This window comes from Myripristis murdjan, chromosome 18 (assembly GCF_902150065.1).
Source record: "Myripristis murdjan chromosome 18, fMyrMur1.1, whole genome shotgun sequence".
Taxonomy (NCBI): Eukaryota; Metazoa; Chordata; class Actinopteri; order Holocentriformes; family Holocentridae; genus Myripristis; species Myripristis murdjan.
Genome location: NC_043997.1, coordinates 15,804,354 through 15,821,220, shown reverse-complemented (window position 1 = coordinate 15,821,220; position 16,867 = coordinate 15,804,354). Strand labels below are relative to the sequence as shown.

Genomic DNA, 16,867 nt, shown 5'->3' with positions numbered 1-16,867 from the left:
GGAATGCAGACTTGAGATGTACACTGTGTTTACCTCTAATATTTGCTCTGTGATGTGTGTATAAAATACACCGGAAATATGGAGACAGGCCCCTCGATATTACAGCTTAATTGAATGAATGAATAAATAAATAAATAAATAAATAAAGGGACTAGAGGACAATATCCATGGCTTGAGTCTACAAGATCAAAATCATTAGGCAAGAGATAGAGAGGATGAGACACTATCTCAGTCTGTTGATATATTCATTCATATGAAATAACAACAGTAGACAATGTAATATTAATAAAGTGCCATTTTAACATTAAGACCACATTCATTCTTAAAAACATGTTTCGTTAGTCATTACAAGTACAAACACACAAGTATTCTATTATTTTATGAATGAGCGGATTTAAAAAAAACAAAACAAAACAAAACAAAACATGAGCATCACTCAGAAATAGTTAATAAATATTATCAACCAGGTCATGTAGAGGAAAGTGAAGAAGGAAATGTTTTCATTTAAAGCTTCTGTATAAAATTTGCTTATCTCTCACAAGATTGAGTCATATTTCTTGACCGTCATGAATCAGTGCACATAAATTAAAATTCTCCCATCATCCATATTATTATTTACAGCTTAAAAACAGGTACCTGCTCAGTTGACACATTCAAATACAGTATGTCACATCAAATCAGTTAAAGATAATTAAGAAGTCAGTACATATTCTGTCTGTAAAAACTGAATTTTGAGCAATTTGATTACAGCTGTTAAATGGTTAATTTAATCACGGGTGGTCTTGTGCACTCTTCCATATGCCAGTAACTGTATAACTCAACATAAAGACATTCTGAGAACTCTACCCAGTCTGACAAATCAGAAAATACTATGCATTCAAGTATTTTGAATTGAATTCCTTTAAAAGCAAAAATCTGATTACAAATCATACATGCTAAGTCATCATTCAGTAACAAGTGTTATTCAGGAACTTAAAGTGAAGTGAGGTTAAGGAACTTAAGGTATTTTCATCTTGATATCAGTGGTCCACCTCATACAAATAAAGATAAGATTGTGAGATTACAAAGAACCTCGACGCGGTCTCTTTCACCCTGACTGGGTGAAAGAGCGGCTGTAGTGCTAGTTCCCTTTTAACTGGCAAAGCGTCAATCTGTGGTCAGCTCATAAGTAATGACCTGACCTTATCTCTCCGCCAGACAGTTTAAAGGTCAACCCTGAGTGAAAAACTCTAGAAAGGCATTGCTTCAGTTACCCCATCCCAAAGTAACAGCAAAAAAAGCCTTAATTATTGCCAACATTTTGGCGACGAGTCTTTAGAAGAAAAAGTGGGGAATGGCCCTCACACCTTCGAGTTATAAAAACTGACGGAGCCTACACTTCTTACTCCAAGATCCTTCCGAGGCGTACGGAGAAGGCGATGAGCCTGTGGTAGGCAGAGCCCAGGAGGATGATGGCTCCCAGTACCATGCCACAGATGAGGCTGAAGGCCCATCGGGGTCCCAGGATGGTGTAGACCTGGGAGACAAAGACTGGGCCTAACGTCCGCGCCCCGCTGCCCGAGGCTGTCAGCCAGCCCATGTACACACCCTAAAGAGACAAACAACAATATCCACAGTTTTAGGAGCTATACTCAAGACTAGCTCAATCAATTATGTTACCAGGATTAGGAGTTGCCGCTATAGATTCTCCCTGCCATCTTAAGGAATCAAACCTGACAGCTTCCAGTCACAAAGCCACTTTTCTAAGCTTTAGGCTAGTGCTTCTCAACCTGAAGGTTCCACCCACAGAGCGGTGCAAGATCATTTTCTGGGGTCCAGACATGATTTATGGCATAAGACAAAACATATGAAATACTGAATAGTTGGCCTCCTGTGATAAATAATCACATCAAACAACATGAGAGGGGAAAATTGTTTTTGTTTGATCTTACCTGAGGCTTAGGTCCAAGGATTTTGGAGTATAGTGTGTAGGACATCACATTGCAGGCTGGGTATCCCACCCCAATGAGGATGTCAGAAGTGATGTACTGGGCCAGACTGATGGCAGGGGTGTACTGGCACCAAGTCTGTTCAAGCGGGCAGCCTGTTGACTCAAAGGAGCTGTTGGATGGCACCGTGGTGGCAAGGGTCTGACTGACCATCGAGTTGTTCTTTATGTCTGCATTTTGAAAGGACGAGCAAACACGTGCATGCATATCGAAATAAATGCTCAAATTCTCAGCCAACATGTTGATTTTCCACACATGAAATATACAGTTCTCAGTAGTTTTCTTGCATTCCTGTGGGTATGATGCATGATTACACACTGCAAACAAAATCAAAAACACTGTCAAACCAATAAAACTCAGAGGAAACTGCAGGATTGTTGTGATCAAAAAGACAGGAAAGGACCAATGTGCTATTCATTCTGCAACCACTAATCACAACAACATAAAAAGAAAAAAAAAAAGATTTGTGTAAATAAATATCCTTACCTGCCCATTGGATTTTAGGGTAGTGATTACCCCAGGGAAGGAGAATAAAGAAGCCACAGAATATAATGGCCAAGCCTCCGAGCAAGACAGGCCGATCCCCAATCCTAGAAAGAAACAGAAAAATATCCCTCAATTATCCGAGTTTCAACAATTATTATTTATTTACTTTTTTCATTCACACGTGTGGTGGAACAAAAACACCCACATACCTTTGAGAGGCCATCTTTACAGCTACAAACACCAGGATGGATTCAAAGCCAATGCAGGAAATGATGACGCCGTTGTAAAACACCGCATCTTTCCTTGTCCAGGCAAACATGTCCATGGACAAAGGCGTGGCGATTCTGAGGGATTACAAACCAATATCCAATCAGATCTCAAAACACAGCATATAACCGCGTAATACAGGCAATAAGAAAAGATTGGACTGGCTTCACACGGCGCGGAATGAAATACATACGTCTCGAAAACAGCAAAGATGAACATGACGATGAAGAAGAGGATATTGGAGGTCAGGACTGCTACCTGGTCAATGTCTCCTTCACTTTCTTCACTAATATCAACTTGGTCTACAGAAGCGGGGAGAGCAGAGTATAGTTTACAACCACAAACACTCTCCAGTATCTCAGGTACTACAGGTACATAAAGTCAATATTATCCAAACTGTACAAAGAAACTATCTCAATGTAAAGGGAACACATCAGATGAGGTCAAGAGGATATACCTTCTGACATGTAGTTGATGGCTTGAATGTGTCTCCCATGGTCGTCTACCCGGTGCTCTCTGTTGGGAACAGTCAAGACAAGCTTCTTAACTAATTATACTAATTAATATCAGTGAAAATTCAATGAGAGAAGTAGCAAAAATTCAAGGATATCCTGGTTTTTTGAATGCCAAATAAGGTGCTCTAAGTCCTATAACCCTCAGTCTGATATATACATATACTGCAGATACATGACAGTGACTTTCTGATGTAGGGCAAAGTCTCACCTCAATATCAGTAAAACCAACAGGATGTTGATGACACCAAAGAGGGCTGCCAGTAGGGCCGGGGCAGTGTACATGTTGAGCTGCAGGTCAATGACCTTCACAGTGACCCCATGCTCACCAATGAACGACAGGCCTGCCTGCAGAGCTGATGCATCAAGGGACATGTAAACACCAAAAAAGTCAAGTCTACAACCTTTCCTAATCTATATTATGACCACATGAGTGCAGTTTAAAGGAAAAGTTCATGCAAAATACAAAAAATATATTTTCCCATCTACCTCTGGTGTAATTCCCAAATTCATATTCGATAGGGGCAAATAGATACAGTTTGCCGGTGTTCTTTGGCAGGAAATAGCTCCCCAAACTTAGAATGGGACGGACACATGAACAGAAGTATACGGATGGACAGGTGGACAACCCGAAAACAAAAAGCCTTCAGCCACAGCTATCACCAGCGTGGAGGCATAGAAACTCTTCAACTCCAGATACTATGGCTTATTTTGGGTACGTGCATCATTGCTTTTGGAAACAACAGTCACTGTTGAGTTTTTCACAAGTAAATTTCTATAAAGCTTGTTACTGAGCAGCATTTCTGCCTCATTCTGTAGTGACAGTAGAGAGGAACATGAAATACAGGAGAGTGGGATGACATCCAGCAAAGGGGCTTGGCTTCTAACTCAGGCTGCTGCCGTAGCAGGCAGCAGACTTCATAAGAAGTCAAAGTTTTAAGGCAAAAAGATGTCTTGCAGGGCACAAGGCATAGTAATTTATATTTTTTATATTGCAGTGTTATTGAGTGATGGTTAGCTACCGGGACGCCCCTCACATGTACATTTTTGGTTTGAGCTCTACAAACAATGCCAATCCAGCCCTATTGTACTGTGGCAAATGGAGACAGGGAATATGTTCACAGACTAGAAACTTCACCAAATACCAGAGAAATTATCTGGATGGATAGCCTGCACTGACGGTTAGTGGGACAATCTTTTTTGTGTTGTGGTTGATCTGATCTTTTAACCTTCTACATTATACTCTAAAGTAGCACACTGGTTTGATGTACCGCTTCTCTACATGCCACGTTTTAACAGCTGGAACTTTTGACTGCATTCCTACTTTCCAGGAATTCTTTTTTCAATTGGGAGCTCAGTAAATTGTCTTAATTTTGTGAGAATAAAACACAGCCATCTTTACCTGGCCCCAGGATGAAGCCCAAGGCTTGACAGGCACTCATGTTTGCCATGGCGCTGGTCCTCTCCTTCAGCGATGTGGCTCCAGCAACGTAGGACCTCACCACGGCAACATTACCTGCCAAGACAGGATAACCAGCCACATTAGAGCAAACATGCCATAGGAACAACATCTGGTAAAGGACAGCCCCAAGTTCTTATTATTTTCAGGGTGGCAAATTAGCACCCACCACCAGTCAAATACGGTTAAATAATTGCAGAGGTAGGTCGATTTTTTTTAGTCCACCAGACAAGGTGGAGGGTTAAATAAAACCTGCAGTTCTGTGCCTGCTGAAGCTATAAAAACAGCAAACAATGAAAACAATGTAGCAATGCCAAAGAAAAGAAGCTTTTTTAATGACAGGATGAGGGATGAAGAAAACAAAACATGACAATGTAGAGCAAACAAACTCACAAAAAGACAACACCAAGCGGTGCAATACACCAAAAGTGCAAGCGGAAAATATACCATTAAATTAACATTTACAGTTGTTAATAGACTCTGCTTCCATGCACTTTACAACAGCTTTGAATTCACCAAGAGTGACTAAATCCCCAAAATCCCAATACAATGGCCTGGGACCGCAACTTGTAGGAGCCACTTTCTGGGACAAAGAGCAAGATAAAGGGAGTGTAACAAGAATGGCCTTATAGATACAAACAAAGCAACAACTTAGCCAGAGACAGCAAGTTACATTTTATGCACACTGCACAAGGACATGCTAGTTTTCTACAGCTTTAGAGGTGTTCATTCAATTCTATATTTGGCACTGAGCTCATAGTTTGCGGTGCTGTTGTACTGGACTGCATTTTATTCAGAGGTGTTTCCAATATTCTGTCCCCCTCATATATGTAAATAGGGAGGACAAGAAAATGGAAACACCTTTCAATATAATGTAGTCCAGCACAATACCTCTGCAAACTACAACCTCAATAATAAACACAGAATTAAATTTACACATTCTCCACAATGTCAACAAATCTGGAGATTATAAATTTATGGCAGAGCTGTTGCACTGAAATGCATTAGATTGTACAGGTGGACCTAATAAAGTGGCCACTGAGTTATGGTGTATTGTGATGTAATCTTGTGAAAAGGGAATTACCTGCTCCGAAGCCTACAAAGGCTCTGGCCATGAGCATGTGGAACTTGTTATTGGTTGTGGGCAGATATACATAGGAATAGTAGACATTGGCTGACACGTTGATGAAGATGGAGCACACCAGCTGCTCCCTGCGTGGTCTGTGATTGGACCAGAAGCCGAAAATGGGTGAGGCCACCATTTGACCCAGGCTGTAGGCTGCCACCACCCAGCCCAGGAAGGTGGCGTTAGCACTGTCGTCAATCTACAAGAAACATACCCCGAAGAAAGTCTTAACAGTCATGAGGGACGTGGGAAAATACACATTGTCTGACACAGAAACAAACCTATAACCTGTTCACCTGATGGACGTGATGAAAATACTGCACTATAAAAATACTGGACTGCATCTTAGGTATTCAGAATTACTGAGACCTCCCTGTAGGATCCCTGTATATCCATCTATAATGTGTAAGCAACCAAATGATTTCCCCTCTTTTGAGCCAATCAGAGCAATTGTAAAAATGCCAGAAAGGAGCAATGGTCAGCATCATGTCCCAGAGCTTCATCAAAAATCCAATTAGTGGCATCCAAGACACTGTACATGGCATACAGAGCATTAAATAAAATCTGGAATGCCCCTGTAAAATCAGTGTAATTTTAAAAATACCAGAACACAGCGCTTACAATGCATTTGTTCCCGTTTTGTGTTTGTATGATGCACAGCATTGACAAAACATTCAAAAATATCCAGTGCCTAAAATGTGTCACTCAGTTCCTCTTGAGCCGCATGTCGAGTGTAGCACTTCTTATAATCTTCCATGTAGCTTCTCAACCCTGCTAAGTTCATGTTTATACAAATATCCCAAACACACGGGACCTATATTTGCAAAAATTACATCAATAGCATCAGCCAAACTGGTTATGCTGGTCCAAGAAAACAGGTGTCAGCCTTACCTTTTGCAAATAGGGCCACAGTGATGTAATGACAATAGTGAAACCTGAAAAAAAAGACAAGAAACAAATAAGTGTTACATGCTGTTGAGGATCTATAGCCTTATGTTATGCACCAAACCATACCAAATACAAGTCAGGCACAATCACAGGAGTATCAAATTTGCTGCAGTTTTACTACTGCAACCTATACTAAAAAAAAAAAAAAAAAAAAAAAAAAAAAACTGTTGCAAAAACCTGTTTTAGTGATACCACATTGAACTCAAAAGCAGAAATTATCACTTCCCCCTGACTGCCATCCCATCCAAGCTGTTCTGCCTTCTCCTTCTGCTTGTGCTTTTGCTTTTGGGTCTACCTGACACCTGAGCAAGGGAAGTTGTACGTTGTACCTGCTATATGTTGTTACAGGATTTGGAAGCTTTAAAGTGCAGTTTGGTGTATGGGGTGCTAGGGAGGCAGCTCTCACCCACACTGCTGAGGAACATGGTGAAGTACATGACTCGGATTGACCTCCATCGACTCTTGTAATCTTCATCTTGGGAGTCATCACTGCGTTCAGGCCAAGAGGACAAGAAAGTAAATATTTTTTGTACGGGTGGGGGAAATATTGATTAACTTAAGTACTGCTATTTTTCCAAATTACTGAATTGATTTAAAGCAAAAATATCGACATCGTATGAAACTACATGATCTACGGTATCTGTTGACATCAAGCATGTCATGCTAGGTTGTTGTCATTTCTCCAAAGTTAGGCTACATTTTGGCGAGGGAATAATAGTCCAGTCATTTTATGAAAAAACCTAGGACAAATTGCAAGAGAAGCAAACTCAACTGCTTTGCATCCTCAGTAGGTCCTGAGTGAGGGGAAAAAAAGTCCCAAGGAATCCCATTGGTGGAAAGTTTTGAATATCACCTATTTATGACCATATATTACCAAAAAAGGTTACTATATATATAGTAACCTTGAATTAAAAGGTTACTATATAACAGTGAATTACAAGGTTACTATATATATAGTAACCATTTAATTCACTGTTTAAATATCTGTTCTGGCATTTATTCCTTATATTCCTTATTAGCGCATATCAAATCAGATAATGTGTGATATGCATGTGTAAACAGAATAATTCAAAGAACTTGAAATTGACTATTTTTTCTAGTCTTTGTGTGTGTAATCAACTTGTGAATTTTTATAGTGATACCTGAAAGTAAAATTTTGAACCCCTTTCCCCTGTGTGTTAAAAACTGTTTTTTGGTAATATGTAGTCATAAAAAGGTGATTTTCAAAACTTTCCATCAATGGGATTTCTTGGGACTTTTTTTCCCTCACTCAGGACATACTGAGGATACAAAATCAGCTGAGTTTGCTTCTCATGCAATTTGTCCTAGGGTGACCCCAATTTTGGCCTAAAATTACTGGACAATAAGTGGAATTTTAGAGTAGGTCTCTTGACCTCTGACCTCAACATATCTGGATAAAAATGGGTTCTACGTACACCCAAGGGTCACCCCTTTGCAGACATGCCCACCTTATGCTAATCCAATGCAGTTCTGGGCAAAAGCCGTGCAGGTTTTTGCACGCAGTACAAATGTGTAATGTGTGCATATTATAAAATGGTGCATTTTTGCAAACTGGAGCCTAAACAGTCTTGTAGTTGTATAAAATCGGCTTGACTAGAAAGCCGGGACTTTTGCGGATTCATGCACCACATTTTATTCATGTGTAATGATGTCAACCCCCATAGTAGCCATTTCATTGTAATGAGACCATTTTTGCACACTGTATAAAATGACCCATTGCGACCTTTAACATGATCACAGCTTCATGAAACTTTACCTCCACACACTAGAGGACAATTTTTAAAAATCGCAATAAATAGTAATATCAATTTGCAACACTTAAGATTCACAATACACATCGAATCGTCACCAAGTATCGAGATAGCACTGAATTGGAAGGTAAGCATGTCGTCGCACCTCCACTTTGTGGGTTGACTGACTGACTGACTTCTGGTGTTGGTAAACATTAAAGGCTGAAGCAAACCAAAGTGGCCATGATTTCAGGCAACACCAAGGTTCACCTTACAAGGTTAATGCCAGTATTTTGACGTCCTGTCGTCTTAACAAGGATCAAAAATACGACGACAGCAGTTCCTGAATGTTTAAGCTAATCGCGGTGAACGTTAGTTTGTCAACAGTGAAGTCTGCACTCACCTACTCGCATCATCCTTCAGCAACGGAGTACTTTCCTCTGGGTCAAGGATTTGAGACATTGCTGCTAGAGAACAGCAGACAAAGTCAAAACTGTACAACTACCCCGGACTTCACAGAAATAAACAATGTGTTTACGTTGCCATGTAGCCGAGTTTGCTCAGATAGACAGCGATAACTCCTTCTCTGCAAAGTCCTTTCACCCCCTCAACAGCTAAGCTAGCTCTCGGATATCAGCTAACTAATTAGCCACTGAGGCTAACATTACTCTCTGTAATGTACACTAGTCTGAGAAATACCACTCGATACGATAAAGTGAGGTATTTTCCCAGCCAACGTTGAAATCCAAATGCAAAAACTGTGACATAAAGGCTGTTATGTACCAGAGAGCGGCAGTGTCGCTATGTCAAGTTTAACAAAATTAGAGCATAAGACTTCCGGTTCAGACTTCAAAATAAAATGCGTCATGGTGGCGTCGTGTAAAAGGAAAGTGAACATTAAACGCTTATTGAAGGAATAATCTGTATTAATCAAAAAATTTCACTTCCAATGTGAACTCTACATCGCAAAACACTGTGATTTTGTTTCATTCAACACTCTTATGTGTGTTTCAAACGTCACCACTTTACACTTGTATTATGAAAGAAACACCGCATGACTTTCTGTATGATTTTGTACTTTGTGGATCACTTGACGCGGCTGTGCTGTGCCACTCACGTGAAACTTCACAATCTACATACTTAGAAACACTTCCGCTCCGACCCAGTAGCTTTTCAGTGACGCCAGGACGCCAGGTGTCTGAGCGCCCCCGTGTGGAGAACTAATGCCTAACAGATTCATTTTTCACCTCCGTCATCTAAAATAAATAATACGTTTTTATTATTTGTTTTAAGCACGCCGCGGCACTGCAGAATTAAAGACTACTCATCAGATTAAAATGTAAATTTGTCTTTATTATTTCACATGCGCCCCCATTCCTATTCCCATTCCCATTTCCTGTATCCCATCCTTATTCCAATATATCCTTTTTTTTATTGGTAATGAAAGTGAAAGTAAAAGGGGAGTAAAAAGGCAGAGGACGAGACGTTGGATCGTCGACAGAATTTTAAGAAAATGTTGCTATTTCCTTCAGGAATTTGTGCAAACGAAGAAACCGACTAAAATTTATGCCGATTTCCAGCTGATAAGCGGCGGTAGTTTTCGGGAAGCACCACAAGTTGCACGAACACCTGGTTTTCTTGGCGCTCCAGACCCAACACAATGGGTAGGCCATAATTTTATTTGGCGCGGCTGATCATCTGAGTCATAATAGCCCGCGGCTGTCAGTCATATTCCATATATAATGATCACCTTCAGTGTCTATTATTGTATATATGCGCCTTTGATGCTGGACGTGCAACCTATAGGAGGAAGATCTGTGCAAATAAGGCTTCATCAGTGCGACTTTCTAGTGTTTGTTTGTTTGTTTGTTTGTTTGTTTGTTTTATTGCATACCTACTGCTATACTATTCTCTTCTCCAGATGCTAAGATGCTGCATTTGTCCCTCCTTGCTGCTTTGTTTACACCTCATTCTACTACTGCAACTGGTGAGCAACTTCTCCTCAGAAACCACTTTCTGTATACACTTCAGTTTTTATAGGAAGTGGATATATGTTCGCTTTCATGTGGCGTCTTTTTTCCCATTTATTACTGCCACTAATAGTTATTTTACCCTCAGTTAATACCTTTTGTCTTTGCTTTTTCATAGTTTAGTCTTTATGAGTAAGCTACTCTATTATTTTGCTTTTAGTAGCATGCAAACTCTATTTAAGTGCAAATATTATTATTGTGCCTATGTTATTATGGATAGCTACAATCCACAGTTGTCCACAGTTGAACAAAATATTATTGTATGATTCTATGAGCAGTGATTCGTGTTCTTGTATTTAAAAAGCAACCTATAAATATTCTGGTGGTTGAGTTGTTTGAATGATTGATCTGGGGATTTTGTCTCATGGCTTCTTTCACTATCACTTTCTCTGTCTCCACAAAATAACCCGATTCATGTCACCAATTTCACTTTCACAGAAAACATTGCGGTGTCAGTCTCTGGGGTCCCGGTGTCAGTGCATCAGGGCCACACAGCCACGTTACCGTGTTGGCTCAATCCTCCAAAAAGCGCAGAGAGCCTAGATGTGCGCTGGTTCCTTCGTGACACATTTGACGCCCCACTCCTGTCTTACCAAGGGAGACAAGTCCATCATGGCTCCCAGTATGTGGATCGGGCTGCTTTCGGCCTGCGTGATGCAACGTCCAGCGGGCTGAAGGCGGGCGATGTGTCTCTGGAGCTGGTGAATGTCACACTCAGAGATGCAGGAGTGTACACCTGTTATGTCAGCAGTGATCAGGGCTATGACAAAGGAACTGTCCAACTCAATGTGATAAGTGAGTGCTGTAAAGTAGGAAAACACAAAACAGATCTCATAGGACACTGCATTTTTTTTTTTTTTTGCATTGTCCCTCCACTATTGGTCACATTTCCTTCCCTATGTTTCCATCATTCCTGTTTGGCAGAAGTGGGCAGCCCTCCTGTCTTGTCGCCGCAGTGGAACGTCAACGGCACGGTGAATGTGAGCTGCAGTTCAGAGGGCTGGTATCCAAAGCCTTGGCTGCGGTGGTCAGAGCAGGGGAAGGTTGAGACCCCAAAAGTCTTGACACACAACACTGAGACCAGCGGGTTGGTGTCTGTCCACAGCTCGCGTCTGGTCTCCTCTCCCTCCAAGGTGTTCTGCTCTATAGGCTTGCATGAAGAGGAGAACTGGGAGGCAGCGCTGCACCTACAGGGACCTGTCCAAACAAATGCACAGGGTAAAGAGTTTGTTCTGTGGGACTAAATCTCGTGTATGTGTGTCTGTCCCAGTGCACGTATATGTGTACCAGTTTTGTGTTTTTGTATGATATTTATAACTTGAAACAAGCACATTTCTCTTTACTTAGGTGAAGAGAATCTTGGATCTTCACCATCCGGTTGGGTCCTGTTTGGTGTGACCTTTGCAGCTCTTCTAATCGTGTCTGCCATCCTAGCTTATTTCCTCAAAAACAGAGGTAAGTGACAGGTGTTTTTTAATGAGAGTTGAAACTTAAAGGAATACTGCGATGTTTTGGGCAAAACACTCCTTTTTCCGACTAACCCAGACTGAGACAAGATGTTCAATACCATTTTCAACATCTCTACAACCAGTGGTTCGGTTCTTATGGGTAGCATTTTGTGTCAGCTTAGCATAAGGACTTGGGAGTCATTAGCCTGGCTCCGTCAAACTGAAAAAATAAACCTTACAGCAGCTGTTTTATTTACACAATGCATCATGTGTATCTGAAATTCATGTCTTGGAATTAAAAATAATAATAATAAATAGACATTTTAGGAGCAGCCTGGCTTCTATAGAGGAGATTCTCCAAGCGCTTAGTAAAGATCTAGACGCAAAGCAGTGTCCTCAGTTTGCCACCACAAATTTGACACAGATAGACTCATGGGTCCTTGCACCAAAGTGATTCACACAGGTGCAGCAGTCCGGTCAGAGGGTGTATGTGCAGTTGGACACGATCTTCCCTTGTGCCTCTGCCCACTGTCCGAGTTCCAGCAAGCGCTCCATGTTGATGGAAATATGAATACTGACTGAAATAAAAGCCTTGTGTTTGTTTTGTGTTTCAGGAAGCCGATCCAAATCGGACCCTGGGGGGGGTAAGGATGTTTTTTTAAACTTCACTTCAAGTTCAGAAAGAGCTTGACAAAGGCAACCACCACTAAAAGTCTAACAATGAATCTCCTCTCACTATATGGACTGCTCTTCCTCTTGGAACCAAATTGTTAAAAGTATGCCTTTGCTGTATTCTGATATACTTTTATATGCTAAATGTTAATTTGTACTTTGTATTGCAGGTGAAGATCCTGTACGGGGTATGGACAACACAAAATGACACTGAATACAGTTTTATTCTCACTCAGTATTTCCACAAAATTTCCAAATTGTATATGTAGCCCAGTGATGATACACAGTGTATCAAATGCTCTATTATCATGTTTGATTTTACAAATTACAATTGTGCCCTTTTTTTCCCCAGAGCATCTTCTACCAACAGGTGAGGTTTCACTCACTTTTACTTCATAAAGTCCAAGCAAAATAGAAATCCAAAAAAGCACTTCAACATCTGAACTGGTTGCAGTAATGAGAAAGCAGTTTATCTGAGAGCAAATAACTGTCTCTAGTTTTTGTAAACGTTACCTTTACATGTTCTCTGTTGCAGGTGCGGACGTGGGAGGATTTCTAGAAGAGGCTAGAAAACATTATGGTAACCTGCTCACAGTCGGCTGAGATTTGTGCTCTTGTGAAGTATTGCTCTGCCCCGACTTTTCCTGTTTTTATCCTGACTTTGTTTTCCGTTCCAACAGTGAATGTCACATTGGACAATACAGAAAACCCTTTTCTCAGAACCAAAGATGGTAGAATTGTGAGAGATGGTGATGTTCCTGATGTTCCTGATGGTGCTCTGGTCACTGGTGCCACATCCATAAAGGGAGCATCTGGATTCTCTTCTGGACGGCACTACTGGGAGGTCCTATTGGGCAATGAAAAAGTTGGCTTCAAGAAATCCTGGTGGATAGGAGTGACGAGTGTAACTGGCAGCCTTGAGGGACTGAGTGGCCTACCCCGTGCATCTCACGGCTACTGGTTCCTGTCCTCCGACGCAACAAAGGGACTCTGGCTCAACACAGAACCAGTCGTTTTGCTCCCGGTCCAGTCCACACCACAAACTCTAGGTGTGTATTTAGACTATGACAGTGGAAAGCTTTCCTTTTACAGTGCAGGAGACAAGAGGCACATTGCCACTGTTGAGTGTAGTTTCAAAGGCGAAGTCTTCCCTTTTTTCAATCCTGGTAAGGGCGACGCAGCCCCTATGGAGATCGTGCATAGGGAAGAAGTGGAAAGCAGTCATGATGAACATGTGTGACTTAATTCTGTTAGTAAAAACTGCTGGCAAGAGCGTCAAAATGAAAAAAAAAAAAAAAAAAAACAATGTACAAACCACCGGCAAACACTATAATTGACATCTGTTATATTCACCGTACCCATAAAAACAGGCTATACAACATACACCAAGCCACACCTAAGTTTGCAAAAACCTGTGAATGCAACCTCTGAAATTAAATCCTTTATAACTCAACACTACTAATGTGCTGCATAAAATTTAGAAATGCAGCGCTATGATTTAGCTTGCCTTATCTGAATCCCAGCTCACAATCAGGTATTTAGACACTGGCGGGAGAAGAAACAATAAATAAAATAAAAAAAACTATCAATATAAACAATTGTATCCAATTGCAACAACACATTAAGTACTATGTATTTTGGCATAGTGAAGCTCAGTCAACACTACAAAAACTCAGATGTGCAGCTTATCTTTACTCAGTAACCCATTGTATATAGGAAGGGGACTGATAATCATGAGTCTGTTTCTTGTGACTTATCAGCTAAAATAACTGACAGTGCATGAACTAAACTGATATTAAAGGTCATTAGGAAGCAACTTTAGCTTATTAGCAAACATTCCAGTATGTGTTGTATTTGGGTGAACTCTCTGTGAACTAGTCCTCGTCCTGTGAGAAAATGAGCACCATGATGAGAGTCAGTGTTCAGTTTAAGCCCGTTACTCTACAGATTTAAGAAACTCAATAAGATGAAGAAGCCTTGCACCCGCTGCCAGATATAGCTATTCTCCACTGAAGGCACTAATGCAGTCAGCGACCTAATTGATGCGAAAGCCTCATCGATACTGAAAAAATAAATAACACTATAATGTAGTCCAAAAGAGGATCCAGCTAATACACACTGAATGCTGCTGACTGAATTTGACAGGTAAATTCTTAGCTCCTACATCAACAAAAGTCTGACTATTCACCACTACTTTAAAGGCAGCATGGAGGTTTATCTTTGATGTTTTTTTCCCCTTTTTCTCTGTAAATATAATGTATGCTTTGCTTCTTGCACAATCGGCGTTTGATATTTGCTGGGTTGTGTTTGCAGGGTGTTATATGTAACCAGTTTGTTTGTGTATCCGCTGCAAAGCCTCATTGCTATGATTTTTTATTGTCACGTAATTTGTACATTTAACAGAATAGCATTACACTAGTCGTCCCTACAATCAAAGTTGTCGTTGTGAGCCCCCGCTCACAACAACAACACAGGAGGCGCCAGGCTTGAGCTGAATGAAGGGAGCAGGTTAAAGACAGGAAGGAGGAGTGTTGCTGCCGGCGGAAGTAGAGGACCAAACAGGAGAGGGAGGAGAGGAGTGGAGACATCTGATGTCTGTGTGAACTGGAAACAGAGAGAGAATACTGCCCTTAAAAAAGCATATGACAGCTGCTCCCGTGGCTCCTGGTGGCTCGTGCGCCTGATTGCTGAGTCCTGACCTGCAGTTTGGATCCGGCCCAGGCCCTTTGCTGTGCCTTTCTTGTCTGTCTTTACTGTAACTATCAAAAAAAAACAAAAAAAAAACAGGCCAAACAGTAAAGCTAGTCCTTAGCAGTCAAAGGTCAAACTATAAGCAGTGGCAGATGCACGACACAAAGCTACTTGGTTTAGTGCAAGTTAATCTCTGAAACTAAACCCAACTCTGTGACACTGCCAGTTTGTAATGATCCAAGAATTTTTTTTTTTTAAGAACTCAACCAATGTTCTCAGTTTTTACGTTGTGTACCTGTCTTTGCTTTTGAAGTTTGTAGCGCTCAGTTTGAAACACATGTATATTCTGTGTGATTTTTGGCATTTTCAATCATTACGAGAAATAAAGTGTGATGGTAAAATTTATTCATGGTTTCTATTTACTTTGTATCATTCTGTGCCTACAGTGTAAAACCTCACTTTCCAGTCCAGCTTAAGAAAACACAGCAAAATGTCATACACTTTAATAAGTACAGGTAGCATTTACAATATGTACACCGTAGCACAATACTAACTTTGTAATCACTATTGTATACTTTTCATTGATTAGTAAGTATTTACACTGTGAATAAGACCATGTGTTGATTCTGAAGTAAAAGAATAAAAAAAAATGTCTGATGTGCAATAAACAGATTCCAGCAGGCGTGCCTTGATACATACTAGTTTGACTACGATTGTGGTAGAGAGGTATGCAAGAACCACTTCACAGGTGCATCATGGTCCAAGACTGAAGAATACGTTTTAATACACTTGTCAGTTATGAGAGCCACGGGTTGGAACCTCAATGCCAGTCAGTTATCGATCAAACACAAACTGTAGGGAGACTGGGGTAAGATGAGCCATTTTTCATATTTAGGATCACTACATCAAGGCAATCATAGTTTTGTCGCTAACTAATATATCTGCATATATTTCAGGATGTTGTGCATCTCTTCAAACAAACAGAATGAGTGTAAACATAACTGTTTCTATAATATAGCATGTCCAAAAAAAGTGGTCTCGTGGCACAACTTACCCCGTGTATGGGGTAAGTTGAGCCGTATCCCTACTCCCCCCCCACCTTCCTCCCCACCCCTCCCTCCCTAAATAACAGTCACTTCTTCACATTCATGTGTATTTTTATTTATTAAACACAATTCAACAGGTACAATAAACAGCTGTTTTAACATGCCTTAAAGTGCGCTTGGGAAGAGAACATGAACAGCTGTGTTTTTGGAAAGAAAACACTAGAACACTAGTTTCTTGTTGTCCTTGCTGACAGTAAGGTCAGTTATGAACATATGAATGTAACACATTTGTGGTGGCCAACATTGGCCACCACATAGCTCCGCCCCTGGCTTTCACTCAATATTCCACCTGTCGAGGTTGCAGGGGAACACAAATTGCTCAGACCTCCTTGCTGTACCACCAACTCTGTGAGGTTTGGGGAGTTTTAGAGATTTAATATTTA

At 40.8% G+C, this 16,867-nt stretch overlaps 2 protein-coding genes across 2 annotated transcripts; one reads left to right on the top strand and one right to left on the bottom strand.

Moving 5' to 3' along the window:
- Positions 1-277: 277 nt before the first annotated feature.
- mfsd8 (major facilitator superfamily domain containing 8) lies at positions 278-9,343 on the bottom strand. Its single transcript, XM_030076932.1, has 13 exons — positions 9,321-9,343; positions 8,941-9,001; positions 7,193-7,275; positions 6,730-6,773; positions 5,797-6,037; positions 4,656-4,769; positions 3,465-3,609; positions 3,199-3,257; positions 2,935-3,043; positions 2,684-2,818; positions 2,475-2,578; positions 1,932-2,158; positions 278-1,588 (listed from the first exon to the last, which is right to left on the bottom strand). The coding sequence occupies exons 2-13, from the start codon at positions 8,997-8,999 to the stop codon at positions 1,382-1,384; spliced, it is 1,527 nt and encodes a 508-aa protein (XP_029932792.1). The 5' UTR covers positions 9,000-9,001; positions 9,321-9,343; the 3' UTR covers positions 278-1,381.
- A 658-nt stretch (positions 9,344-10,001) lies between these two features.
- On the top strand, positions 10,002-14,292 carry LOC115377069 (butyrophilin subfamily 1 member A1-like). Its single transcript, XM_030076934.1, has 10 exons — positions 10,002-10,201; positions 10,459-10,524; positions 11,006-11,362; positions 11,492-11,785; positions 11,915-12,022; positions 12,630-12,659; positions 12,858-12,875; positions 13,040-13,057; positions 13,223-13,267; positions 13,368-14,292. Exons 1-10 carry the CDS (start codon positions 10,198-10,200, stop codon positions 13,925-13,927), a joined length of 1,500 nt encoding a protein of 499 aa, XP_029932794.1. The 5' UTR covers positions 10,002-10,197; the 3' UTR covers positions 13,928-14,292.
- The last annotated feature ends 2,575 nt before the right edge of the window (positions 14,293-16,867 follow it).

Bases quoted from the DNA above. Each gene is read 5' to 3' on its own strand.
- LOC115377069 (XM_030076934.1), top strand. The intron at 10,525-11,005 runs GTGAGCAACTTC...TCACTTTCACAG, and splicing joins TCATTCTACTACTGCAACTG to AAAACATTGCGGTGTCAGTC. The intron at 11,786-11,914 runs GTAAAGAGTTTG...CTCTTTACTTAG, and splicing joins TGTCCAAACAAATGCACAGG to GTGAAGAGAATCTTGGATCT.
- mfsd8 (XM_030076932.1), bottom strand. From the start codon at position 8,999: ATGTCTCAAATCCTTGACCCAGAGGAAAGTACTCCGTTGCTGAAGGAT. The intron at 4,770-5,796 runs GTAATTCCCTTT...CTGTCTTGGCAG, and splicing joins CTTTGTAGGCTTCGGAGCAG to GTAATGTTGCCGTGGTGAGG. The intron at 1,589-1,931 runs GTAAGATCAAAC...TTGTCTCTTTAG, and splicing joins TCCTTGGACCTAAGCCTCAG to GGTGTGTACATGGGCTGGCT.